This window comes from Ovis canadensis, chromosome 7 (genome assembly GCF_042477335.2).
Source record: "Ovis canadensis isolate MfBH-ARS-UI-01 breed Bighorn chromosome 7, ARS-UI_OviCan_v2, whole genome shotgun sequence".
NCBI classification, from domain to species: domain Eukaryota; kingdom Metazoa; phylum Chordata; class Mammalia; order Artiodactyla; family Bovidae; genus Ovis; species Ovis canadensis.
Window position 1 is genome coordinate 64,937,431 of NC_091251.1, and position 26,440 is coordinate 64,963,870.

Consider the following 26,440-nt stretch of genomic DNA (forward strand, 5'->3'; position numbering starts at 1 on the left):
AGTGTCTAATGGTTGATATTCTCTAAGCAGCAGGTCACAGAACACAAAACCATAATGAAAGTAGTAATTTTTATTGAGTTCTGACCACATACTAGGCATTTTCCTTAAGTTACATGTATGATCCTTGTGTAATCTCTGTAATAACTCTGTAATGAAGGGACTATTATTATCCATTACTACTATAATGAAGGACTATTATTATCACATCTTAGAGTTGGGGAAGCTGAGGCCCAGAAAAACTAGGCAGTGTGATCCAGTTCCATGGTTATTAGCAGCAAAGCCAGATACAAACCAAGTGGTGCAATGCCAGAGTCCATCCTCCTAACTCACATGACATACCAGATTGGGGATTAAGAGAAGAAATTACCCAGAATGCAAGAAAGGTATATAAGAAGATGAAATTATGAAAGAAAAGATAAGAGACATGAAGCTGTTCCAGAAGAAGAGCCCGAGGAAGAGGCCGAGAATCTGAGTCCTCAGTTTTAGCAAAATGTCCCAAGCAGGATTTAAGAAATAAGACTCCTGTCTGGACACATCACATCACAGCAAAAGAGCAGAACATCAAGGAGGAGATAAAAATGTGTGAAGCAGTGCTCCAAAGCCTTGAGGTGCCTTTATCCTTTCCCTCCACCTCATCCTTAACATGTCATTAGTTTGGATTAAGGGTGGCTAATCATTATTGAGATCACTGTGTGCCAGGCACTGTGTCAGCACATGCAATGCGTTGTCCCAGTTATTCCTGAAACAGCTCCCTAAGGGTAAATACTTTTATCGTCCCTACTTTATAGATGAGGTAATTAAGTCTTAGAAAAGATGTGCAAGCTGAAGCCAGGACTTGAACACAGGGTCACCTGATTCCAGAATCCATGCATGATCCACCACTCAGCTTAGATGTGGAAATTGCTCCTGTGGCCTCCCTTCTGTTGCTGTCGCTCACTCAGAGGGCCCATTCATTTTCTGTCACTCAGGCTGTTTCAGGGGTCTTTCACTGACCAGTGTGTCTTTTGTCTCCCCTCATGTGTGCTTAGTTGCTTAGTCATTTCCAACTCTTTGAGAACCCATGGACTGTAGCCTTCCAGGCTCCTCTGTCCAAGGGATTTTCCAGGCAAGAATACTGGAGTTGGTTGCCATTTCCTCCTCCAGGGGATCTTCCCAACCCAGGGATCGAACCCCAGTGTCCTGTCTCCTGCATTGCAGGCAGAGTCTTGACCCGCTGAGGCATTGGGAAAGCTCCATTGAAATACCTTTTAGATCTGATGGTGTCAGCCTCTGAGGATGTAGCTAGCAGTCTGATCCTGTGACTTCCTGCTCAGCAGCTCTTCCTAGGCGGCCTTCACACTGTCTACACTGGTCTACCCTGCGGCCTCAGAGTGCTTCTGCCACTCCTTCCACTCGAATCCCTCTCTTCTTCCTCTCCCCCTTCTGTACCATCCAGCTCTCAGATGGCTGGGCCCCTTCTCCCTGCGTGCTGTTCCTCAGCCCTTCTCTCCCTTCCCACCCCAGACAGGACTTTCTCTCGAAGCCTCCTTGGTTGTCTCACTTGTAATAGCTCGTTTGTTTTTTGTTTTTTTTTTTTTTTTTGCCTACAAAACTTTGCTTCTGTTTCTGTTGTTAGCAATGTTTCTACTCTTTTAAATCTCAGAATTAGTAACATTTACATTTGTTTCTCACACACACACCACATTGTAAACTCCCTGTGAAGAAGTGACCACATTTTATGCCATGTTTTCATTCCCTTTTCCTCCCATCTCTGGCCCCTTTGCAGTACCAACCTATAGCATGGACCTGGCCCAGAGTGGGCCTTGAGTAAGTGCTTGTTGAGTCACTTACCTGCACTAGTGGCTTTCCCACTGTCTAAAATCATAAAATTGCTTTTGTCCAGTCTTATCAGTTTTTTAAATTGCACAAGCAGCAGAGGAAATTGTTTATGGTTTACTTCCTCTGCTGCTCACACAGGGAGGAAGTATACCATACTTCAGTTGCAGCCCTCAGCCTCAGTAGTTGTGGCACATGGGTTTAATTCTCCACAAAACTTATGTTATACTTATATTGCTTATATAACCTGCTTATATCATTATGTTTCTAAGGGCTTTCCCACTTTTCCTAAGTATTTTGTGAGTGAGATTGATTTAGAGCTAGTCCTCTTTCCTTTTCTTTATTCTACAGAATGTTGATGGCATGTTTTCTTTTCATGGTTTCCACTGGAACATTGCACACAGAGTACTCAAAAATAAAATATTCAGATATATTTCTATATAATTTACAGTAAGGTCTGCCTAAAAGCATAGTTATCTACATTTGTCATATAAGCAAATTATGTACAAAAGATAAATGAGGCAATGTAGCTCATTCATTAAGAACAGAGGCTCAGAAGCTAAGACTTTCTTAACTTGTATCTTTAGTTTCTTCATCCATAAAATGAAGACAATAATAGTAGGCTCTTTATAGTGTTGTTATGAGGAGTAAATGAGTTAACCCATTAAAATTCTGGGAACAGTGTTAGCACAGTCTGTAAAAGTTAGCACCTGTTAATGAGTGAAGTAGACAGGCTCCAGAGAGGAAATATGGAGGGCAGGGGAGAACCCTAAGCTGACAGGCAAACAAGTATTGATAGCAGGCAGTGACTTGACTGACTGTCGGTCACAGAATCTCTTTCTTGGATCTTAAGGTGGAAATGACTGCTCATGAAATGCCTTCATATGAGTGTTACTGTCACCATCAATAGCTGCTTCTTCAGTGAAAATGAGAAGTCTTTGTTATTACGTGACTAGAGAAAATGCATGAGTTCTTTAATACTGTTGAGGGAATACAAGACAATATACCTAGGCCTGTTATCCCTGAAAAAGGATCTTGGGTGCAGGAATAGAATACAGTGAATTTTATAACGTTCATGAGAGAAATGTGTGTTGAACTGATTTAAACAGTCTCACTTCTCTGGATTTTCAGAATGACATTCCAAACAAATTTGAAATGAAACTTCGCCGTGCAACTGTTCTTGAGGACTCTTACAGGAGGATTATGGGGGTCAAGAGAGCAGACTTCCTCAAGGCTAGACTGTGGATAGAGTTTGATGGTGAAAAGGGACTAGATTATGGAGGAGTTGCCAGAGAATGGTTCTTTCTGATTTCAAAGGAAATGTTTAACCCTTATTATGGGTTGTTCGAATATTCTGCTACGTAAGTACCTTTACAATGACTGTACAGAACGAAAAAAAAAAATCACTGTTTTGAAAATAACAGAGTAATGTGATGGAAGGGAAATATAAGTCACAATGTGCCAGAAAAGGGGAGAGGGTAACTAATGTTGTTTCAGAAATAACTTTTAAAAGTTACAGTGAAATATACATAACATGAAATTTACCATTCTTATCATGTTACGTGCATTCATTGTTGTGCAACCATCACCACCGTCTACTTCCAGAACTTTTTCATCATCCCACACTGAAACTGTATCCTTTAAACGTGATCTCCTCCATTCCCTGGCATTAACCATTCCACTTTCTGTTTCTATGAACTGGACTATTCTCAGTACCTTGTATAAGTAGAATCATACAGTATTTGACTTAACTGACGTAACTTCATTAGCATAGTGTTTTCAAAGTTTATCCATGTAGCAGTATGTGGTAGAATTTCCTTCCTTTTGAAGGCTAATATCCCATTATGTGTCTATACCACATTTATTTATCCATTTAACTTTCAAAAACATTTGGATTGTTTCCACCTTTTGAACAAAATGACTATTTTTAAAACCATTAAATCCAGTGGTCTAATATGGTTGTAATAGAGTTGAACAACTGTAAAAAGAGGGAAACAAGTTACAATTAATTGTCATATTAAATTTTTTATATGAAATATAGAAGAGAGCATTTAAATGTGGTTGTCTTTACAGGGATAATTATACCCTACAGATAAATCCCAATTCTGGACTGTGTAATGAAGATCACCTCTCTTACTTCAAGTTTATTGGTCGGGTAGCTGGGATGGCAGTGTATCATGGCAAACTGTTGGATGGTTAGTATTTTTTTTTAATTGGAGGTTAATTGCTTTACATGTTGTGTTGGGTTCCACAGTACATCAGTGTGAATCAGCCATGTGTGTGTGTGTGTGTGTGTGTGTGTGTGTGTGTATCTCTCCTCCCTCATGAGTCTCCCTTCCACCCAACCCCCCACCCCACCCCCCTCACTTGCCACAGAGCTGAGCTGAACTCCCTGTGTCATACAGCAGCTTCCCACTAGCTATCTTATTTTACACATGGTAGTGTATGTTTTTTTTTCTTTTTCTTTTTATTCATTTTAATCGGAAGCTAATTACTTTACAGTATTATCATAGTTTTGCATTGCATTCACATGAATCAGCCATGGGTGTACATGTGTTCCCCATCCTGACTCTCCCTCCCCATCCCATCCCTCAGGGTCATCCCAGTGCACCAGCCCTGAGCACCTGTTTCATGCATCGAACCTGGACTGCCAATCTACTTCACATAGGATAATATACATGTTTCGATGCTATTCTCTCAAATCATCCCACCCTCACCTTCTCCCAGAGAGTTTAATGTCTGTTCTTTATATCTCTGTCTCTTTTGCTGTCTTGCATATAGGGTCATCATTACCATCTTTCTAAATTCCATATATATGCGTTAATATACTGTATTGGTGTTTTTCTTTTTCACTTACTTCACTCTGTATAATAGGCTCCAGTTTCATCCACCTCATTAGAACTGACTCAAATGCATTCTTTTTAATAGCTGAGTAATATTCCATTGTATATATGTACTGCAGCTTTCTTACTCATTTGTCTGCCGATGGACATCTAGGTTGCTTCCATGTCCTGGCTATTGTAAACAGTGCTGCGATGAACATTGGGTACATGTGTCTCTTTCAATTCTGATTTCCTCAGTGTGCATGCCCAGCAGTGGGATTGCTGGGTCTTACGGCAGTTCTATTTCCAGTTTTTTAAGGACTCTCCACACTGTTCTCCATAGTGGCTGTACTAGTTTGCATTCCCACCAACAGTGTAAGAGGGTTCCTTTTTTCTCTGCACCCTCTTCAGCGTATATTGTTTGTAGACTTTTGGATAGCAGCCATTCTGACTGGCGTGAGATGATACCCCATTGTGGTTTTGATTTGCATTTCTCTGATAATGAATGATGTTGAGCATCTTTTCATGTGTGTGTTAGCCATCTGTATGTCTTCTCCGGAGAAATGTCTGTTTAGTTATTTGGCCCATTATTTGATTGGATCGCCTATTTTTCTGGAATTGAACTGCAGGAGTTGCTTGTATATTTTTGAGATTAATTCTTTGTCAGGTGCTTTGTTTGCTATTATTTTCTCCCATTCTGAAGACTGTCTTTTCACTTTGCTTATAGTTTCCTTTGTTGTGCAAAAGCTTTTAAGTTTAACTAGGTCCCATTTGTTTATTTTTGCTTTCATTTCCATTGCTCTGGGAGGTGGGTCATAGAGGATCCTGCTATGATTTATGTCAGAGAGTGTTTTGCCAGTGTTTTCCTCTAGGAGTTTTATAGTTTCTGGTCTTACATTTAGATCTTTAATCCATTTTGAGTTTATTTTTGTGTATGGTGTTAGAAAGTGTTCTAATTTCATTCTTTTACAAGTGGTTGATCAGTTTTCCCAGCACCACTTGTTAAAGAGATTGTCTTTTCTTCATTGTATGTTCTTGCCTCCTTTGTCAAAGATAAGGTGTCCATAGGTGCGTGGATTTATCTCTGGGCTTTCTGTTTTGTTCCATTGATCTATGTTTCTGTCTTTGTGCCAGTGCCATACTGTCTTGATGACTGTTGCATTTTAGTATAGCCTGAAGTCAGGCAGGTTGATTCCTCTAGTTCCATTCTTCTTTCTCAAGGTTGCTTTGCCTATTTGAGGTTTTTTGTATTTACATACAAATTGTGAAATTATTTGTTCTAGTTCTCTGAAAAATACTGTTGGTAGCTTGAGAGGGATTGCATTGAATCTACAGATTGCTTTGGGTAGTATACTCATTTTCACTATATTGATTCTTCCAATCCATAAACATGGTATATTTCTCCATCTATTTGTGTCATCTTTGATTTCTTTCATTGGTGTTTTATAGTTTTATATATATAGGTCTTTTGTTTCTGTAGGTAGATTTATTCCTAAGTATTTTATTTTTTTCATTGCAATGGTGAATGGAATTGTTTCCTTAATTTCTATTTTCTCATTGTTAGTGTATAGGAATGCAAGGGATTTCTGTGTGTTAATTTTATATCCTACAACTTTACTATATTCATTGATTGGCTCTAGTAATTTTCTGGTGGAGTCTTTAGGGTTTTCTATGTAGAGGATCATGTCATCTGCAAACAGTGAGAGTTTTACTTCTTGTTTTCCAATCTGGATTCCTTTTGTTTCTTTTTCTTCCCTAACTGCTATGGGTAAAACTTCCAAAGCTAGGTTGAATAGTAGTGGTGAGAGTGGGCATCCTTGTCTTGTTCCTGACTTTAGGGGAAATGCTTTCAGTTTTTCACCATTGAGGATAATGTTTACTGTGGGTGTATCATATATGGCTTTTATTATGTTGAGGTATGTTCTTTCTATGCCTGCTTTCTGGAGGGTTTTAATCATAAATGGATGTTGAATTTTGTCAAAGGCTTTCTCTGCATCTCTTGAGAAAATCATATGGTTTTTATCTTTCAGTTTGTTAATGTGATGTATCACATTGATTGATTTGAGAATATTGAAGAATCCTCGCATCCCAGGGATAAAGCTCACTTGGTCATGATGTATGATCTTTTTAATATGTTGTTGAATTCTGTTTGCTAGAATTTTTGTTAAGGAGTTTAGCATCTTTGTTCATCAGTGATATTGGCCTATAGTTTTCTTTTTTTGTGGCATCTTTGTCTGGTTTAGGTATTAGGATGATGGTGGCCTCATAGAATGAGTTTGGAAGTTTACCTTCCTCTGCAATTTTCTGGAAGAGTTTAAGTAGGATAGGTGTTAGCTCTTCTCTAAATTTTTGGCAGAATTTAGCTGTGAAGCCATCTGGTCCTGGGCTTTTGTCTGTTGGAAGATTTCTGATTACAGTTTTGATTTCTGTGCTTGTGATGGGTCTGTTAAGATTTTCTATTTCTTCCTGGTTCAGTTTTGAAAAGTTATACTTTTCTAAGAATTTGTCCATTTCTTCCAAATTGTCCTATTTATTGGCTTGTAGTTGCTGATAGTAGTCTCTTATGATCCTTTGTATTTCTTCATTGTCTGTTGTGATTTCTCTGATTCCATTTCTAATTTTGTTGATTTGATTCCTCTCCCTTTTTTTCTTGATGAGTCTGGCTAATGGTTTGTCTATTTTATTTATCTTCTCAAAGAACCAGCTTCTAGCTTTGTTGATTTTTGCTATGGTCTCTTTTGTTTCTTTTTCATTTATTTATGCCCTAATTTTTATGATTTCTTTCCTTCTACTAACCCTGGGGTGCTTAATTTCTTCTTTTTCTATTGCTTTAGGTGTAGAGTTAGATTATTTATTTGATTTCTCTCCTGTTTCTTGAGGTAGGCTTTTATTGCTATGAACCTTCACCTTAGCACTGCTTTTACTGAATCCCATAGGTTTGGGGTTGTTGTGTTTTCATTTTCATTTGTTTCTATGCATATTTTGATTTTTTTTTCCTTCTATGATTTGTTGGTTATTCAGCAGTGTGTTATTTAGCCTCCATATGTTTGTATTTTTAATAGTTTTTTCCCTGTAGTTGACATCTAATCTTATCGCATTGTGGTCAGAAAAGATGCTTGAGATTATTTCAATTTTTTTTTTTAATTTACCAAGGTTAGATTTATGGCCCAGGATATGATCTATCCTGGAGAAGGTTCCATGTGCACTTGAGAAAAAGGTGAAATTCATTGTTTTAGGGTGAAATGTTCTAGAGATATCAATTAGGTCTAACTGGTCCATTGTATCATTTAAACTGTGTTTCCTTGCTAATTTTCTGTTTAGCTGATCTATCTATAGGTGTGAGTGGGTTATTAAAGTCTCCCACTATTATGGTGTTACTGCTAATTTCCCCTTTCATACTTGTTAGCATGTGCCTTACATATTGTGGTGCTCCTATGTTGGGTGAATATGTATTTATTATTGTTATATCTTCTTCTTATATTGATCCTTTGATCATTTATGTAGTGTTCTTCTTTGTCTCTTTTCACGCCCTTTATTTCAAAGTCTATTTTATCTGATATGAGTATTGCTACTCCTGCTTTCTTTTGGTCTCTGTTTTCATGAAATATCTTTTTCCAGCCCTTCGCTTTCAGTCTATATGTGTCCCTAGGTTTGAGGTGGGTCTCTTGTAGACAGCATATAGAGGGGTCTTGTTTTTGTATCCATTCAGCCAGTGTTTGTCTTTTGATTGGGGCATTCAACCCATTTACATTTAAGGTAATTATTGAGAAGTATGGTGCTGTTTCCATTTACTTTGTTGTTTGGGGTTTGAATTTATAAACCTTTTCTGTGTTTCCTGTCTAGAGAAATCCTTTAGCATTTGTTGAAGAGCTGGTTTGGTGGTCCTGAATTCTCTCAGCTTTTTCTTGTCTGTAAAGCTTTTGATTTCTCCTTCATACTTGAATGAGATCCTTGCTGGGTACAGTAATCTGGGCTGTAGGTTTTCTCTTTCAACACTTTAAGTATGTCCTGCCATTCCCTTCTGGCTTGAAGAGTTTCTATTGAAGATCAGCTGTTATCCTTTTGGGGATCCCCTTGTGAGTTATTTGTTGTTTTTCCCTTGCTGCTTTAAATATTTGTTCTTTGTGTTTGATCTTCATTAATTTGATTGATATGTGTCTTGGGGTGTTTCGCCTTGGGTTTATCCTATTTTGGACTCTCTGGGTTTTTTGGACTTGGGTGGCTATTTCCTTCCCCATTTTAGGGAAGGTTTCAACTATTATCTCAAGTATTGTCTTATGGCCTTTCTTTTTGTCTTTTTCTTCTGAGACTCCTATGATTCGAATGTTGGGGCATTTAACATTGTCCCAGAGGTCTCTGAGGTTGTCCTCATTTCTTTTACTTCTTTTTTCCTCTCCACTTCATTTATTTCCACCATTCTATCTTCCACCTCACTTATCCTATTTTCTGCCTTAGTTATTCTACTATTGGTTCCCTCCAGAGTGCTTTTGATCTTAGTTATTGCATTATTCCTTATTGATTGACTCTTCTTTATTTCTTCTAGATCCTTGTTAAACTTTTCTAGCATCTTCTCAATCCTTGTCTCCAGACTATTTATCTGTAACTCCATTTTGTTTTCAAGATTTTGGATCATTTTTACTATCATTATTCTGAATTCTTTTTCAGGTAGACTCCCTATCTCCTCCTCTTTGGTTTGGTTTGGTGGGCTTTTATTATGTTTCTTTACCTGCTGAATAGTTCTCTGCCTTTTCATCTTGTTTAGTTTGTTGTGTTGGGCGTGGCCTTTCTATATGCTGGAGGTTTGTGGTTCCTCTTTATTGTGGAGGTTCCTCCCTGTGGGTGGGGTTGGATGAGTGGGTTGTCAAGGTTTCCTGATTAGGGAAGCTTGCATCAGTGTTCTGGTGGGTGGAGCTGGATCTCTTCTCTCTGGAGTTCAATGAAATGTCCACTAGTGAGTTTTGAGGTGTCTATAGGTTTGGTGTGACTTTTGGCCACCTGTATTTTTGTGCTCAGGGTTATGTTCTTGTGTTGTTGGAGAATTAGCTTGGTATGTCTTGCTCTGAAACTTTTGGCTCTTGGGGGGAGCTTGGTTTCAGTGTAGGTATGGAGGCTTTTGGATGAACTCTTGTCGATTAATATTCCCTGGAGTCAGGAGTTTTCTGGTGTTCTCAAGTTTTGGGTTTAAGTCTCCTGCCTCTGGCTTTCAGTCTTATTCTTACAGTAGCCTCAAGACTTCTCCATCCATATAGCACCGATGATAAAACATCTAGGTTAATGATGAAAAGATTCTCCATAGTGGGGGAAACCCATAGAGGTTCACAAAGTTACATAGAGAAGAGAAGAGGGAGGGAGGAGATAGAGGTGACCATGAGGAGAAGAGGGGGTATCAAAAGGGGAGAGAGCAGTTTAGCCAGTAATCAATTCCCTATTTGCTCTCCACAGTCTGGAACACTCAAGAGAGTTTCACGGAGTTCCATAGAGAAGAGAAGAGGGAGGAAGGAGATAGAGGTGATCAGGAGGAGAGGCGGGGAGTCAAAAGGAGAGAGACCTGTCTAGCCTGTGATCAGTTCCCTAAGTGTTCTCCACAGCCCACAATACCCAAAGAGATTCACAGAATTAAGTAGAGAAGAGAAGGGGGAGGGAGGAAATAGAGGTGCCCTGGGGGAGAAAAAGGAGTGTCAAAAGGGGAGAGAGCAATCAAGCCAGTAATCACACTCCTGAGTAAAAATGGGTACTGATGATTGGATTCTTTAAGGTACAGAATTGATAACAAATATCGAAAAGCAAAGATTAAAAATCTAGAGCAGGGATTAGACTCTCAAAAATACAGTAGTAAAAAAAAATCAAAATTGCAAAAGTTGTAAAAATATATATATATATATGAAATGTGCTTTAAAAATAGGGCCTTTTTTTGCAAGATGATAGTAGGTTTTAAAAATGAAAATTAAAGGAATAATAAGGAACTTAAAAATTAAAAAATTAAAAAATGATAATAGTAAAATATATCTAGGAATTTCTTTGGAGCTGTTGAGGGCAGTGTGGGGTCAGTTCAGTTTCAGATAGTTTCTTGTTCCAGCTTATACTTCTTCCCAGGGTCTATGCTACTGCTGCTGCTAAGTCACTTCAGTTGTGTCCAACTCTGTGCGACCTCATAGATGGCAGCCCACCAGGCTCCCCTGTCCCTGGGATTTTCCAGGCAAGAACACAAGTGGGTTGCCATTTCCTTCTCCAATGCATGAAAGTGAAAAATGAAAGTGAAGTCGCTCAGTCATGTCCAACTCTTTGCAACCCCATGGACTGCAGCCTACCAGGGTCCTCTGTCTATGGGATTTTCCAGGCAAGAGTACTGGAATGGGTTGCCATTGCCTTCTCCCTCAGGGTCTATAGGTCCCTTCCAATGTAGCCAATGCTAACTACAGGGTTTTAATCTGTTGCGCCTGTCACTTCCAAAGTGGTTCCCTCTTCTTTGTTTATTTTGGCTTCCTCTGTTTGCAGGTCTCTTTAGTATGTAACTTCTGCCCTGATACAAGGGGGCGAAAGTGGTCATTTATTTAGGCTCACTTGTTCAGTTGTGCTGTGGGGAGGGAGGAACACTGCAAACAAATATCACTGGCATGTGTGGGGAGTGCTCGCAGTGTCTGGGCCACACTGGGTTTGCCCCCACTCATAGCATGTGTGCTTTCCTGGTCTACACTGCTCAGGCTCCAGGTTGCTCCACAGGGGAACTGTCTAAGGCGGCCCTAGGTTGCGTGCACTTTCCAGGTCTAAGCCGCTTAGGTTCAGGTTCTCGGGTACTCCACAAAGGCACAGACTTGGTTGGACCTGCGTTTTGTGCCCTTCCCAGGTCCGAGCAGCTCAGGTAACCAGGTGCTTGGCGAGTGCACACTCTCCCAGTGGGGCAGTGCATCTTATCATCTCCCCCATTCCAGATGCTCAGTTTCCTTGGTGCGCAATGGGAGCACCGTCTCAGGTGTGCCGTGTGTCTCCTCTGGGGAGCTGATCTCTGGCTGCGACCCTTCTGGTAGATGTCAACTGTCCAGGATCGCAGGAAGACTTGGTTAGCAACTGGAAGCCTACTTGCAGTTTGGTATAGGATGCCATCCCTGGGGCCAAGTTTGCCCCTTGCCTTCTGGCTCTGGCTGCCGCCTGCCTGCCTCTCTGCCTCCGGTGAAGGATGGGCTGGTCTGCTGTTGGCTAGCTCTCCTGTGATATTTGCTCTTTGTTCTGTGAGCGGACCCTGCAGTGCCTTAGGTTAGAGCTTTTTGCAGGAAAGTTCTCTCTCTCTCTTTCCTCTTTTTTTTTTTCCCCTCTCTCTGGCTATCCCACAGTTTGGGTTGCTATCTCACGTTAGCTCCCTCAGATTGCCCTCAGGGCATTCAGGCCTGGTCCTTACCCTAAGCAATGCCACCTGCGCCTCCCTGTTCAGCCCCCACTTGCTGGTGGTGGACGCCAGCGTCTGGGCTACTTCTCTGCTGGGAGTTGCAGTTAGGCATGTAATCTGTGGGTTTTATTTATTTATTTTTCCCTCCCAGTTATGTTGCTCTCTGAGATCCCAAAACTCCCCACAGACCTGCCAGTGAGAGGGTTTCCTGGTGTTTGGAAACTACTCTTTTGTGACTCGCTCCCCGGGACGGGTCTCCATCCCTAACTCTTTTGTCTCTCTTTTTATCTTTTGTCCTACCTCCTTTCAAAGACAATGGGCTGCCTTTCTGGGTGCCTGGTGTTCTCTGCCAGCATCCAGAAGTTGTTTTGTGGTATTTGCTCAGCGTTCAAATGATCTTTGGATGAATCTGTGGGCGAGAAAGTGGTCTCCCTGTCCTGTTCCTCTGCCATCTTAGTACGGCCCCCTGGTAGTGTATATGTTTTAATGCTACTCTTTCAATTCATCCCACCCTCTCCTTCCCTCACTGTGTCTGCAAGTGTTCTCTATGTCTGTGTCTCTATTCCTGCCTTGCAAATAGGTTCATCAGTACCATTCTTATAGATTCCGTTCATATGCATTAATATATAATACTCATTTTTCTCTTTCTGATTTACTTTACTCAGATCGTTAATATTAAGCATAAAACTTTTTGGTATGTAATTATCTGATTTCTTTTGCTTGGTAATCATTTTTAACATATTTGATTTTTTGCAAGGTTTTTTCATCCGCCCATTTTATAAGATGATGCTGCACAAGCCAATAACACTTCATGATATGGAGTCAGTGGTATGTCTTTTTCACTTATCATATAAAGTATAATTTAACAGGCAACTGAGTATTTTAAAGACTTACTTTTTAATGATGAAATCAACAGATGTTCCGAATATAAATGAACATTTCCCCCAACATTTTATTTTGAGAATTTACTAACATAGAATAGAGTTGAAAAAGTTTTACAATGGATATGTGTATATCTACCACCCAGATTCCACAATTGGCTTTTTATCCATACTTACTTCATGACATACTTTTCCACATGTATGCTCCCCCCATCTCCATCAATCTATCTTATTTCTTTGATGCATTTCAAAGAAAGTTTCAGGTATGAGTAAATTTCTCCCTAAATACTTCAGCATGCTATATACAATAATTTTATGTGTCTCTTGTATCAGTATTTGAATTGTGATCATTTGTGATAAATGACATGTTTTCAAACTGGCAGTCCAAAGCAAACTTTTGAAATTAGGCTGCTACAGAGAAACAGAAACCCAAGAATTAAATCCTTGGCTATACCCTTATAACCCATGCTGAGTAGCATCATACAACGTGTAGAACACAAGGATTCCAAGGCCTCTGCCATGGTACCAAGTCCCTTTCTTGTGACATATTATCAGTATGAACATCATGTCCATGCATGCTTAGTTGCTTCAGTCATGTCTGACTCTTTGCGACCCTATGAACTATAGCCCTCCAGGCTTCTCCATCCATGGGGTTCTTTAGGCAAAAATACTGGAGTGGGCTGCTATCCCCTCCTTCAGGGGATCTTCCCAACCTAGGTTTGAACCTGCGTCTCTTATGTCTTCTGCACTGGCAGGTGGGTTCTTTACCATTAGCAATGTGGGAAGCCCATGAACAGTATAGTTCTTTATAAATCATAACACTGCATAGTTATTGGAGTTGGAAAATTAAGATTCTGTATTTAATTTGAGATTTTTCTTCAATTTAGGGCCAAATATAAATAGCAGTCTCCTCAGAGTTACTTAAGCATTTCAAACACAGTCTCATTGGCCGTATGGACTGGTGCTGAGAGCCCCTGAATATCATGGAAGTTAGGATCTATCTATCTCAGAACTGATCCTTTAACTGGATAATAAAAATCTGTACCTCCACTGCTTCCAAACAGAAATAGACTTCTAAACTTTTAAGCAGCACTGTGCTATTGATAAATGCTTTTTTTTTTGGCCACACCTTGTGGCATGCTGGATCTTACTTCGCCAACCAGGAATGGAATTCGCACCCGCCCCTGCAGTGGAGGTATGGCATCCTAACCACTGGACTGCCAGGGAAGTCCCAATATCTGTATTTATACTCATGTACTTACTATTCATCTCTTTTTGTAGTGTGTGTGTGTGTGTGTGTGTGTGTGTGTGTGTGTAAAAGAGATCCATCTGGCCTTTTCATCTTTTGTCCAGTTATTCAGACCTTCGGCTACTTTCTTTGCAGATTCAGATATCTTCTTTCTGTATAGAAATTTTAAATATGCAATTTATCCCATCTAGGATAGTGAATATTACAATTCATTAAGATGGATTCTTGAAAATGATCCAACAGAATTGGACCTCAGGTTTGTCATAGATGAAGAACTTTTTGGACAGGTTTGTAAATTTTGGTTTATTTAAATTGTACACAAACTATGAAGCTTTAGAACTTAAGTTTAGTAACTTAAGCAAAATTTTATAAATTTAGACATTAAATAATGCATATACTCAACACATTTCTGCATTCTATTTTAAAATTTATTTTCCCATAACAAAAGCTGTCTCTCAGAAAGAATTTCTGCTTGTTTGACTTTTGACTCATTCCATATGTATTTTAGTAAAACCAATATTTCAAGTTTCCTTAGCTTTTGGGTGGATTTAATTTAAAACACCAGGCTTCTTATATAACTGTAATATGTATACTTTATTTTTTCACTAAAATAACATACAAGGTATCATTCTTAATTTCAGACACATCAACATGAGTTGAAAAGTGGTGGATCAGAAATAGTTGTCACCAATAAGAACAAAAAGGAATATATTTAGTGAGTATTTTGTTATACTTTACTATTTTTAGTAAATACTTCATTGGAAATAATTTTGTACTTCTTTCTGTGAAGATTCTTTGTTATCTTCTTTTTCTTTCTCTAGAGTCAGAGTCTCAATATTCTTTTCTATAACAATTCTATAGTTTTACTTACTCATTCAGTTCTTGCCTTGGACTTAAGCTAGTATTTAATTTTTGTTTCTAACCAGAATACGTGTACCTTAACATCTTTTCTTATTCCCTGTGAAAAAGATAAAATGTTTTATTTCTTCTAGTCTTGTAATACAATGGCGATTTGTAAACCGAATCCAGAAGCAAATGGCTGCTTTTAAAGAGGTATTCATTTTCTTTTGTTTCCTATCCTATAGTTTCAAAGCACGGTCCATATCATATCAGAGAAAAAAGGGGCCTTATTGTATCAGAGAAAAAAGTAGTATGTGATTTGCTTTTTAAAGCCATTTTGAATTATGTTTTCATACTGAAGTAAAGTGTTACTCACTCAGTCGTGTCCAACTCTGCAACTGCATGAACTGTAGCCCACCAGGCTCCTCTGTTCATGGAATTCTCCAGGCAAGAATACTGGAGTGGATTGCCATTTCCTTCTCCAGGGGATCTTCCCCACCCAGGGATCAAACCCAGGTCTCCTGCATTGACAGATTCTTTACTCTCTGAGCCACCAAGGAAGCCCATGTTTTCATACTGAAGTAAAGTGAAAGTCACTCAGTTGTGTCTGACTCTTTGCAACCCCATGTACTATACACTCCATGGAATTCTTCATGCCCGAATACTGGAGTGGGTAGCCATTCCCTTCTCCAGGAGATTTTCCCAACCCAGTGATCAAACCCAGGTCTCCCACATTGCAGGTGGACTCTTTACCAGCTGAGCCACCAGGGAAGCCCAAGAATACTGGAGTGGGTAGTCTATCCCTTCTCCAGGGGATCTTCCTGACCCAGAAATTGAACTGGGATCTCCTGCATTGCAGGTGGATTCTTTACCAGCTGAGCTACCAGGGAAGCCCTTGTTTTCATACTAACAGAGTATTAAATGAATAGATGTTGAGTTAAAAAGCAATCATTCAAGAACTCCATGCAATAAATAGTCCTCCGTAGCATGGATCCCCCCTCACCTTTTATAGTCCCCTCCCCTCACCTTAAGTAAACATAGGTGAACAAAGGTGCAAGAGTCCTAGAGGGATGTGGAATATATCAGCAGACCCCAATCTTTTTGGCCCCAGGGACCGATTTCATGGAACACAATTTTCCTGTGGATTTTCGGGTCAGGGGGAGGGATAGTTCAGCAGTAATGTAAGTCATGGGGAATAGCAGATGACGCTTCACTGGCTCACCCACCTCCACCTCCTGCTGTGTGGCCCAGTTCCCCAGACCAGCACTTATTCATGCCCTAAGGGTTGGGAACTCCTGAAAAGTGAAAGTGTTAGTCACTCATCATGTCCAACTCTTCTCAACTCCATGAACTGTAGCCTGCTAGGCTTCTCTGTCTGTGGAATTCTCCTTGCAGGAATACTGGAGTGGGTAACCATTCCCTTCTCCAGGGGATCTTCCCAACCCAAGGATTGAACCCAGCTCTCCTGCATTGCTGGCAGATTCTTTACTATCTGGGCCACTAGGGAAGACCCTGGGAACCCCTGGAACATGCCATTTATGTCTATTCCTAAATGGGATCATGCCATATATGTTGGTTTGTGACTCCCTTTCTTCTCTTGTCAAATACTTGTTAGAGGTGTTTCACATATCAAGATATATAGTGACCTTTCTTTGTAGCTGTATTTTATTCATAATGTAAATTAATAAGTCACTAAAAATTCCAAATTGATGAGCATTTAGGCTGTTGCCAGAGCACTCATTTCCTAAGCTAATTAAAAGTCTTCTGTTAAATATCACATACTTTTTCATTTATTCAGTACTGAGCACTGACCATGTGTCTGGTGCTATGCAAGGCAAAAGGACATAGGTCCTATTGTCGAGGAGCAGAGAATCTAAGGGTGAAATGGATCAGGGAAGCCCATAGTACTAGGTGAGTAGAGAAGAGAGGTAGAAACCAGAGCAGGGAGAGGTGGGGGCAGGGGCATGGGATGGGTAGAGGGATTGGCCAGCCACAGAGAAGAAGGAAATACAGTTCCAAGCAGAGGGAGCAACACATGTAAAGTCTAGTAATAAGACAAACTGGGCACACATTAGGGAAAATACAAGCAGTTGTACTGGATGAGAGGATGCAAGTGTTAATTGCCCAGTCGTGTTTGACTCTTTGTAACCCCATGGACTGTAGCCCACCAAGCTCCCCTGACCATGGAATTCATCAGGCAAGAATACTGGAGTGGGTAGCCATTCCCTTCTCTGGGGGATCTTCCCAACCAAGGGATCCAACCTGGGTCACCTACTTTGCAGGCAGATTCTTTACCATCTGAGCCAATGGGGATGTAAGAAGCGAACTAAGTCTGGAGAGATGGGAGGAACCAGATGATGAGGGGCCTATTTGTTTGGTGTTTTCTCTGAAGTCCAGTGAGGAAGAAAGGTGGCATTAAAGGCTGCTAACAATAAAATACCAAGATTCAGTGTATATTTTGCTCAGATCTTTCTGGAAGTGGTGTGAATGAATAGTAAGCTAGAGGAGGGCAAGACAAGCAGCAGAGGCTAGTCGAGCAAGTGCTGGAATCACCCCAGGGGAAATGATCAGGACAGCGGGAACAGAGCAATACATGTACATGAATGATACTCAGGAAGGGAGATTTATAGCTCAGGGTGATTTAAAGGATGGAGATCTGGGGACTGTCTGCTTTCTGTGGAGCTGTGGACTAAACAAGATGGAAAATTCAAAAGAATGGTAAGAATGGTGAAAGTGGATAGCCACACATGGGGATGTGGGAACACCAACATTTAAGGAATGGACAGGCGGAAAGGAGACATCAGAGAAAATCAGCAAAGGCAGAGACATAAGAGGAAAACCATCAACAGCAGGCAGAGTTTCAAGAACAAAGGTATTGTCAACAATATCCTAGTATAGAGAAGTCAGATAAGATAGGGAACTAGAAAGTATTCATTGGATGTAGCCACAAAGTTGTCTTTGACTTTCTCCAGGATGGTTTCAGGGAAGCATTGGTGAAGAGGTCAGATTGCAGTGGTTGAGGGATAAATAAGGGGGAGCAAGTGGATTTGGTAATGTGTAGTAACACTGTCCAGAACATGGGTATGAAGAGAAGAAAGGGGGGTTTGCTTTCTTATTTTGTTTTGAAAGTAGATATGGCTTGAATAAATTCAGATGCATCAAGAGTGAGTTAATAGGGACTTCCCTGATGGTCTAGTGGTTAAGACTTTGCCTTCCAATGCAGGAGATGCAGGTTCCATCCCTGGTTGGGGAACTAAGATCCCACAAGCCTCGTGTCCAAAAAACCAAAACATAAAAGCACTGTTGTAACAAATTCAATAAAGACTTGAAAAATAATCCACATCCCCCAAAAAATCTTAAAAAAAAAAAAAAAAAACCACGAGCTAGTAAAAGTTTGGTGAAGACATCCTTGGGGAAACAAATGAAGCACAGAGAGGAAGTGGTCCCTCTCTCCACTGCAATCGGGACAAGACCCTCATGGATGTTGGTGCTAAGTGGGGGTGCAGAATGTTGAAGGGAATTCCATCCGGCAAAACTGCTTTTATTTTCTCTCTCAAATAGAAATTATCTGCTGTAAAGGGCAACACGGAGAAGAAGGAAGCTTGAAAGGTGTGAGGTGGTTTGAAAATAGCCACTTTGAGGAATCAATGGGAGAACAGACATGTGTACTTTCTTGCTGACATTGAAATGTCAGTTAAATAGCCCACGAACCATGTAGGGGTAGGAATCTGTGTGGGTATGGGATTTCTCCAGTCCCACCCAGAAACTGAAATATGGAATTGTCCATTGACCCCACTAACTAGGGTTTTAAATACATTCTTTCTTCTAGGGATTTTTTGAACTGATACCACAGGATCTCATCAAAATTTTTGATGAAAATGAACTAGAGGTAAGAAATATTGCTTTTATCTTAAAACAGGACTTTTGTATCCCTGATTTTTCTGGTCTACAGTTTGACATTTCTTCTTATGTAGCTTCTGATGTGTGGCTTGGGAGATGTGGATGTGAATGACTGGAGAGAACACACAAAGTACAAAAATGGCTACAGCATAAATCATCAAGTCATCCAGTGGTTTTGGAAGGTAATAGGCGGCTTCCATTTTCTTACGTTACTTTTTGATAGATATAGATATCACATATAGATAAGACAAAAACTATACTGGGTGGGCCAGAAAGTTCGCTCAGTTAAGGAATATGTTATTCAATTAAGTTCTTGATGAAAATGAAAAATATGTTTTTAAATTTTACTTTTAAACCAAATGAACTTATTGGCCAACCCAGTATATAGCCCCACAAAAATTATTTTTTATTTTGTACTATATACATTTACCTCCATACGTACTTATTTGTAGATAAGTAAAATGTAGTAAGTGGCAGTGTTAGCTGAGAGAGATAGGCTCTTGGTTCCTTACTAAAGAAGGGATTCTTCAAGGGAACTTGTAACCTGCAGTGTATTCTCTGGGACTCCTACTTGGCTCCTTGGAATGTGATAGAGAAATGGGTATGCCAGTAAATACAATTTTAAAAAAGCCACATAGTCACATCCAAGAGGAAACTTTGTCACTTTGTTAGGCTATAACCCCATTCTAAACAGTTACCATGAAGCTTGGAAACGGAGTCTCAAGAACTTTGTAAACCACTGTAAACACAACTTGAAGTAAAGGAAACATGCAAATTTCATAAGTGATGATTCAGGCTCTAACTAAACTCTGGTAACATTTTTCAGGGTAGTTTTGTTAACATTTTTTCCAGTGATGTTCCTAAATGCTGCTTTTATTTTATGCAGGCTGTTTTAATGATGGACTCAGAAAAAAGAATACGACTACTTCAGTTTGTCACTGGCACATCACGTGTGCCTATGAATGGATTTGCTGAACTGTATGGTATGGATTTTCCATAGATCATTTAAAAATGGAGCTGATGCCAGTTGTCTTTTTCATGACTGACTAGTCTTCAGTCTTCTTTCATGTATACAAATGTTTAATTAATTAAAAAGAATTCATAGTTTTAAATGATTACAGTTAGATACACTGCAGAAGATCAAAATATATGTACACCTTCTATTTAGTTGTTGTTGTTTGTTGTTCAGTTGCTAAATCATGTCCAGCTCTTTGCAAGCCCATGAACTGCAGCATGCCAGGCTTTCCTGTCCTTCACTGTCTTCTGGAGTTTGCTCAAATTCATGTCCATTGAGTCAGTGATGCTATCTAACCTTCTCATCCTCTGCTGCCCTCTTCCCCTTTTGCCTTCAGTCTTTCCCAGCATCAGGATCTTTTCCAGCCAGTCAGCTCTTCACGTTAGATGGCCAAAGTACTGGAGCTTTAGCATCAAAGTACTTCAGCTTTAGCAGAAGTCCTTCCAATGAATATGCAGGGTTTATTTCCTTTAGGATTTACTGGTTTGATCCCCTTGCAGTCCAAGGGACTCTCAGTAAGATAGCAAAAGAGATAACTGAACGCAGGAAATGATTCAAGTTGCTTTCCATTCTTGGATTTTAAATTTGATTCCACTCTGCATTCTGTTACAGAAAAAACATTGCCGTGGTGTGATGGTTTAAGATAGACAGCATATAAATTTCCACAGGGTGTTAATAAGTGTACAACAAAATACAGAGTGTATTATAGTGGAATACATTTGGGGGAAAGAATGGAATAAACACAGTTAAATATTCTGTTTATTGGAATGGCATGTACTTGCTTTAAAAGATATCAAGAAAAACAACTCCTTCAGAGGAGGTATAGCCAAGATCAGAACCCTTCTATCCCTTCCTTGGCCTATGTGGATTCCTTGTTAAGCTTAACTGAACATCTGTTTGCAGAACCTGTCAGGCAGCTGCCTCTTCTCTCCCAAGGAGAAGGATAAGACTATAGAGTTGCCACTCAACAACATGCTCATTCCCCACCTGACTGGATTTGTCTTTCCAGTGGTTTCCCCTGACTCACATTCCATTCTCTCTTCCTGCTCTTTATCCAGTCAGTAGAGAAAATCAAAGCAGGGCAAGCACCCCTCCATCTCTAGCTCCACTGTCCTCTTATATGCAGCCTAGACCTACAGTCACCCACTGATGGCATGCATTTTTTGGAATTTGGAGGAGATATTTCACACACTGGCTTCCCTGGTGGCTCAGATGGCAAAGAATCTGCCTATGATGTAGGAGATCCAGCTTTGACCTCTGGTTCAGGAAGATCCTCCAGAGAAGGGAATGGCTATCCACTCCAGTATACTTGCCTGGGAAATTCCATGGACAGAGGGACCTGGCTGGCTACAGTCCACGGGGTCGCAAAGAGTCAGATACGACTAAGCAACTAACACACTATCTCAGACACAGGTCCAGAGTTATTAGTGTTAGACTATAAATTCAAATTCTTATGGATTTACAAAAGAAGTAGAAGTTGCTTCAGAATGTTAATATTACAATACAGTATTATCCAGCCAATAAAAAATATGTTACGGGGACTTCCCTGGCAGTTCACACTTCCACAGCAGGGGTTTGACCCTTTCCACTCGGGTTTGAGCCCTATTTGTGGAACTGGCATCCCATATGAAGTGTGGCTTAGCCCCCAAAGAAAGAAGAATTATGTTACATTTATATTGGTTGACTTAATAGGGAGTTTTTCAAATGGAGTGTTCAGGTGAGAGAATCAAGAGACAGGAAAATATACGATTCCATGTTGTGGAAAATACAATGACAAAAGTACTAAACTGTAGATATAATTGTGATGGGTGATGTGTGAACAGCAGTGCTTTTTGAGAAAACAGAAGTATGGAAAATAGTATTTTTAGTACTGCTTCTGACAGTTATACTCTCACACACATATTTGGATATGAGTCTGAGACATAGAGAAAAGTAAGGAAGGTGACTCATCAGGTTGTTAGCATTAATGACCTGGGAGGTTGGAGGACGTTGAGAATTGCAAAAGAAATAATTGAATAAAACTCCAAAGGAAGAAAAAGTTTCTAAGAATATTCATAATAAGAGAAAAATGTAGCATGTATAAATGATCCCATGCACATAAAATTCTATGCATATGCAGAAAAAGATTAATGATAGGATATTTACTTAGATTTAACAGTGAAATTTCAGGTGATCTTTACATCTTTCATTGTATAATCTTACTGCAAAAAAAACAATAAAGAAAAATAATCAGAAAAAAATTAAAGCTATTTTCAGTGGGACTCAAAAAAATGCCCATTTTCTTTGTACCGGGAGAGAAGGGGACGACAGAGGATGAGATGGCTGGATGGCATCACTGACTCAATGGACATGAGCCTGAGTGAACTCTGGGAGTTGGTGATGGACAGGGAGGCCTGGCGTGCTGTGATTCATGGGGTCTTAAAAAGTTGGACACGACTGAGCGACTGAACTGACTGATGATAGAGGTGGTATATGAAAATGCAGGGCTGGGGAACAGCAAAAGTCCCATTAGACATGCCCCCCAGGTCAGAGTGATACCTTGACCACAGACAAACTGATAGGAGTCCTCATTCTGTGGCTGGATAGTAAAGTTATCAGCCCAAGATAGCATTATTTCTTTCGAATTTAAAGAAACTAGATGAATGATCTGTGTGTTTTAAGTTCTGCATTAGCAAAAGTGAGCTGTGAAATGTTCAGGAGCTCCTATAAAGGCTAAATGAAACCAAAGTAACTTCTCTTCCTTGTAGGCTCAAACGGACCACAGTCATTTACAGTTGAGCAGTGGGGCACACCTGAGAAGCTGCCAAGAGCTCATACCTGGTAAGCAGTTTCTTTGACCCTAGAGAATCAAGTCCTCAGAGAGAGAACGTCCTCTCTCAGTCTAGACACAGAAGGTCTAGTTCCCTCTGTGCTGTGTTGGTAGCAGATACGAGGTGGGGGGTGGGAGGGAGAGGATGGAGAGACAGTAAGACTAACTCAGGAACAGGTGTTTCTTTACCAGGCAGGCTTGGGCTTTAAGTCCGGGTAGCTGAACACTGGAGAGACACATCTGAACTGTTGATGATATGTTGCCTCCATTCACATGAATGATAAGCCATTCTACAAAGGGCTAGAACATTTCCTCTTGAAGGTTCAAATGACGGGAACCCAAACATTTGGAGGTCAGGGTGGAGGTGAGAGGTCACCACCAAGAAGTCATGAAGAGAATCCACACCTTGAGTCCAATCCTAGGCCTTCCTTCTCCCTGAGGAGAAAAGGTCTTTTCCTGCTGTTGGAACATTCTGTCACAAATAGCTGCACTGTGAATAGTTTGCCCTGGGAACTTGCTTTGTCACTTTGTCACTGTCCGTCATAACCAGCCTCTCTCTGTTCTTTCAGCTTTAATCGCCTGGACTTGCCACCCTATGAATCATTTGAAGAATTATGGGATAAACTTCAGATGGCCATTGAGAACACTCAGGGTTTTGATGGCGTTGATTAGATTTTAAGTAACCATTTATGGTGTTTCACTGCCACTTTTTTTTTAAAGCAAAATCTTGACTTAAAATTTTCCAGGGAACTACTAATCCTTGGCCATTGATGCTTCTCAGATATTGGAGAAAATCGTGTCAACGAATTAGAAGAGCTAGTATGACAACTCTTCCATTATTTCATTCATTTTAGTAATGTGTTGCATTTACATAGTTGTTTCGTTCTATTTTGAGTTCACACCCAAGGATTTAAGTCCTGTGTGCCTGAAAACGTGAGATTTATCCTTGGATTTACCTCTTTTACAGTATTTGCCAGGCAGTTCTTTCTTAAACTACTGAAATGATAACTGTGAATACCTGTGATAAGTGACATGTGTGAAAAGTGTGATTTTTTTGAGAAGGAGAACTGAAATTTGGGGTAAAAAACTTCAATACTGAGTACACGACAATATATTCAATGCTGCCTGCAGCTAGTATTTTTTAGACCTGCCTACCACATGGGCAGTAGCAGGTTTTTAGAAGAATCTTGCAAAGTGTGTTACCTATATTTTCAGTCAACTGATTCACTTACAAAAAGCTGTCTGCTTCTTCATTTTAAAAGTATTTGGCTTTTGTTAGTATGCGGTTTTACTAAACAAGGTAGTTCATAGGACATGTGAAGCAAATTCAGATTTGCGAAGGTTGAAAGGTATCAGTGCCTCCCTCTTGCCTGTATATCCTATGGCTCATTGATAGAGCCATTACTCTTTACTGTTTTCATTTAGTTAAAAGAATTCCTTTTTCAAACTAAAGCTTGACAAAGCAGTATTCCTAAATATGCCTTGAAGAACTAAGTTAAATGTATAATACTTGCCTTTACTAGTCATTCTTTACACTTGCACAATTATGTAGTCCTTACATGTTTACAGGGTTTATTATGTTTACAGACTAAGCTAATTTCTGTAGTTGCATTTTTATATTTTTAGTATTTCACTTTAGTCAAACCAAATAATTTGTTAAAAATTACCAAAGAATAGTTACAGTGCATCACTTGTATTAAATTTATTACCATGTTTCTTATGCTTTTTAAAAAACTGTTTACTATGAAAATATTTTGCTATAAATCCAAAACTCTAGGCAAAATGCTAGAGATAGACTTCTACTTTAGCTAAATAGAAGTACATAAAAATCCTGTGCGTGCATTCAACAAAGGTTTACTGAATGCCTGTGATATGCATAGCTCTGTCTAGGCCAAAGGGTGAGAGTTGTCAGCTTCAAAGAAATCCATCCCCATCCTCAAGGAACTTAGAGATGTGTAAAGGAATTTTGAAACAATCAAAAGTCAGGGTGAGCAGAATAAGGCAAAAGGGAAAGTGTTCCAGTGCACCTGCAAAGGTAAAGTGTGCCAAGGCTGTATTTATATATTTTATACCTATATTGGAATGATTGTATAGAAAAATGCTCTTGAAAAAAGTTAAAGCTATTTCTCAATATGGTATTTTGGTGATTTAGGGATAATTGTAAATATATGTTATGTCTTCTCAAATACACACACACACACTCCAAGAGGTGTAAAAAAGTATATCTGGCTGTTGGTTACAGTTTGCTGGGGTCTAATACCATGTGTACTTTTCAGCACCTGGTAGGGATCTCATAAGTGACAGAAGCAAAGCCACTTTCCAAACATCACATCAGCAGCCCAGCTTAGAGAAAGTAATTCACAGATCCATGCACCCTCTGTCTTATCTTCTTCTGTGTTAACCAGCATTCAGGGGAAACACCCTGCTTTTATCACTTACCAAATGTTTAAACTGAAGCAACATACTTCACCTCTCTGGGTTCCTGGTTCTTCATCTGTCAAAGGAAAATAACTATGTATGCATGCTCTCATTGTAAGATTGTTGTCAGTTCCAGAGAGCTGCTCTGTAAAGTCTCATACAATCAGAAGGTACTTTGTGCCGGCCATCAGATTTTGTCAAATCAGGTGTGAACATGAACCACACTCCCAAAGAGAAATCTCATTTAAACATGAATTGACTGCTAACAGACAGGGAAGGATCATCTCTGGTATTGAATATATACAAATCTATGTATACATATTTTTATCTGTATATGGATCTTACCATCAGAATTCATTTTCTCCACATGAGCAAAGTAATGTTAAGATGGGCCAATGCATTTTGGAATGTTCTCATTATGTAGAACTGAACGTGAAAACTGCTTTTGTTAAAAATGGATTTTACCACGTGATTGTTTAAATATCACTTCTGTCAAATATGGCAGATTTCAGAGCTTGAGAAGATATATAGCTTGCTTTTCATCTGACTCATTCACTTGGATGATTCTGTGACTCAGATAAAACAGCGTATTAATAAGACCAGACACTCCCACCAGCACCCAGCCACAGACCAGCATCTGCTTCATTTTCCAGGTATGCAGTGATGGTCTGAAAGGACCCTGTATTAAGCAACACAGCCCCTCATCCCAAACAGCAAAGTATCTCAAAACACATTCTACAGCTGGAAGTAAATAGGGTCATTTTCTTAGAGCAAGGATGTCGTATTTTTTTAGAACTTAGAAGCACATAATTTTAGCCTATATTTTCTCTGTAATCAAATTTTAACGGACATAAAATTGTATTACAAATGCATTTCATCCTAATTTAAAGGTTTTAACTGTTTTTGTTTCTTATTTATAATCTGAAATTCCAGAGAATTATCAAGTCAAACAACTCTTTTGAATTATAAGCCACTTGATATTGTTTTCTAAAATATTCTGATATGGGAAAATATTACCAAGATTAATGTATCAAATTTTATTTCATACTTTAAAATATAAAACCATTTTTAAAAATCTGATACCATAAATAAAGTTCTATTCTAGCAAAACCAAAAACTGTGACTTATTTTTCAAATAGAACTGTTTCCAAGCCATTATCCTTGGTGATAGCTCCTGATATCGTTCTTTGCAGCAAAACAAAGAATTCTCAAGATGACCTTGAATTTATAGCGGATGACATAGCATGATTATAAACTCAACTGCAGAGAATCTCTACTTTACAGACAAGTCATGTTCCCAAAATCTGGTT

The 26,440-nt window shown here is 39.5% G+C and overlaps 1 protein-coding gene across 4 annotated transcripts in view; it reads left to right on the forward strand.

The window, feature by feature from the left end:
• The window catches only part of NEDD4 (NEDD4 E3 ubiquitin protein ligase), a 144,837-nt gene extending 118,590 nt beyond the window's left edge, over positions 1 to 26,247 (forward strand). For all 4 annotated transcript variants that reach the window (XM_069596443.1, XM_069596442.1, XM_069596445.1 and 1 more), the window contains 11 exons: positions 2,947 to 3,176; positions 3,889 to 4,010; positions 12,776 to 12,846; positions 14,340 to 14,435; positions 14,790 to 14,863; positions 15,141 to 15,201; positions 18,818 to 18,877; positions 18,963 to 19,070; positions 19,775 to 19,871; positions 22,651 to 22,723; positions 23,282 to 26,247. In XM_069596443.1, the coding sequence (XP_069452544.1) occupies positions 2,947 to 3,176; positions 3,889 to 4,010; positions 12,776 to 12,846; positions 14,340 to 14,435; positions 14,790 to 14,863; positions 15,141 to 15,201; positions 18,818 to 18,877; positions 18,963 to 19,070; positions 19,775 to 19,871; positions 22,651 to 22,723; positions 23,282 to 23,384 (1,095 nt within the window). In that variant the 3' untranslated portion in view covers positions 23,385 to 26,247. The remainder of the gene's footprint in view (positions 1 to 2,946; positions 3,177 to 3,888; positions 4,011 to 12,775; positions 12,847 to 14,339; positions 14,436 to 14,789; positions 14,864 to 15,140; positions 15,202 to 18,817; positions 18,878 to 18,962; positions 19,071 to 19,774; positions 19,872 to 22,650; positions 22,724 to 23,281) is intronic.
• Positions 26,248 to 26,440: the final 193 nt, after the last annotated feature.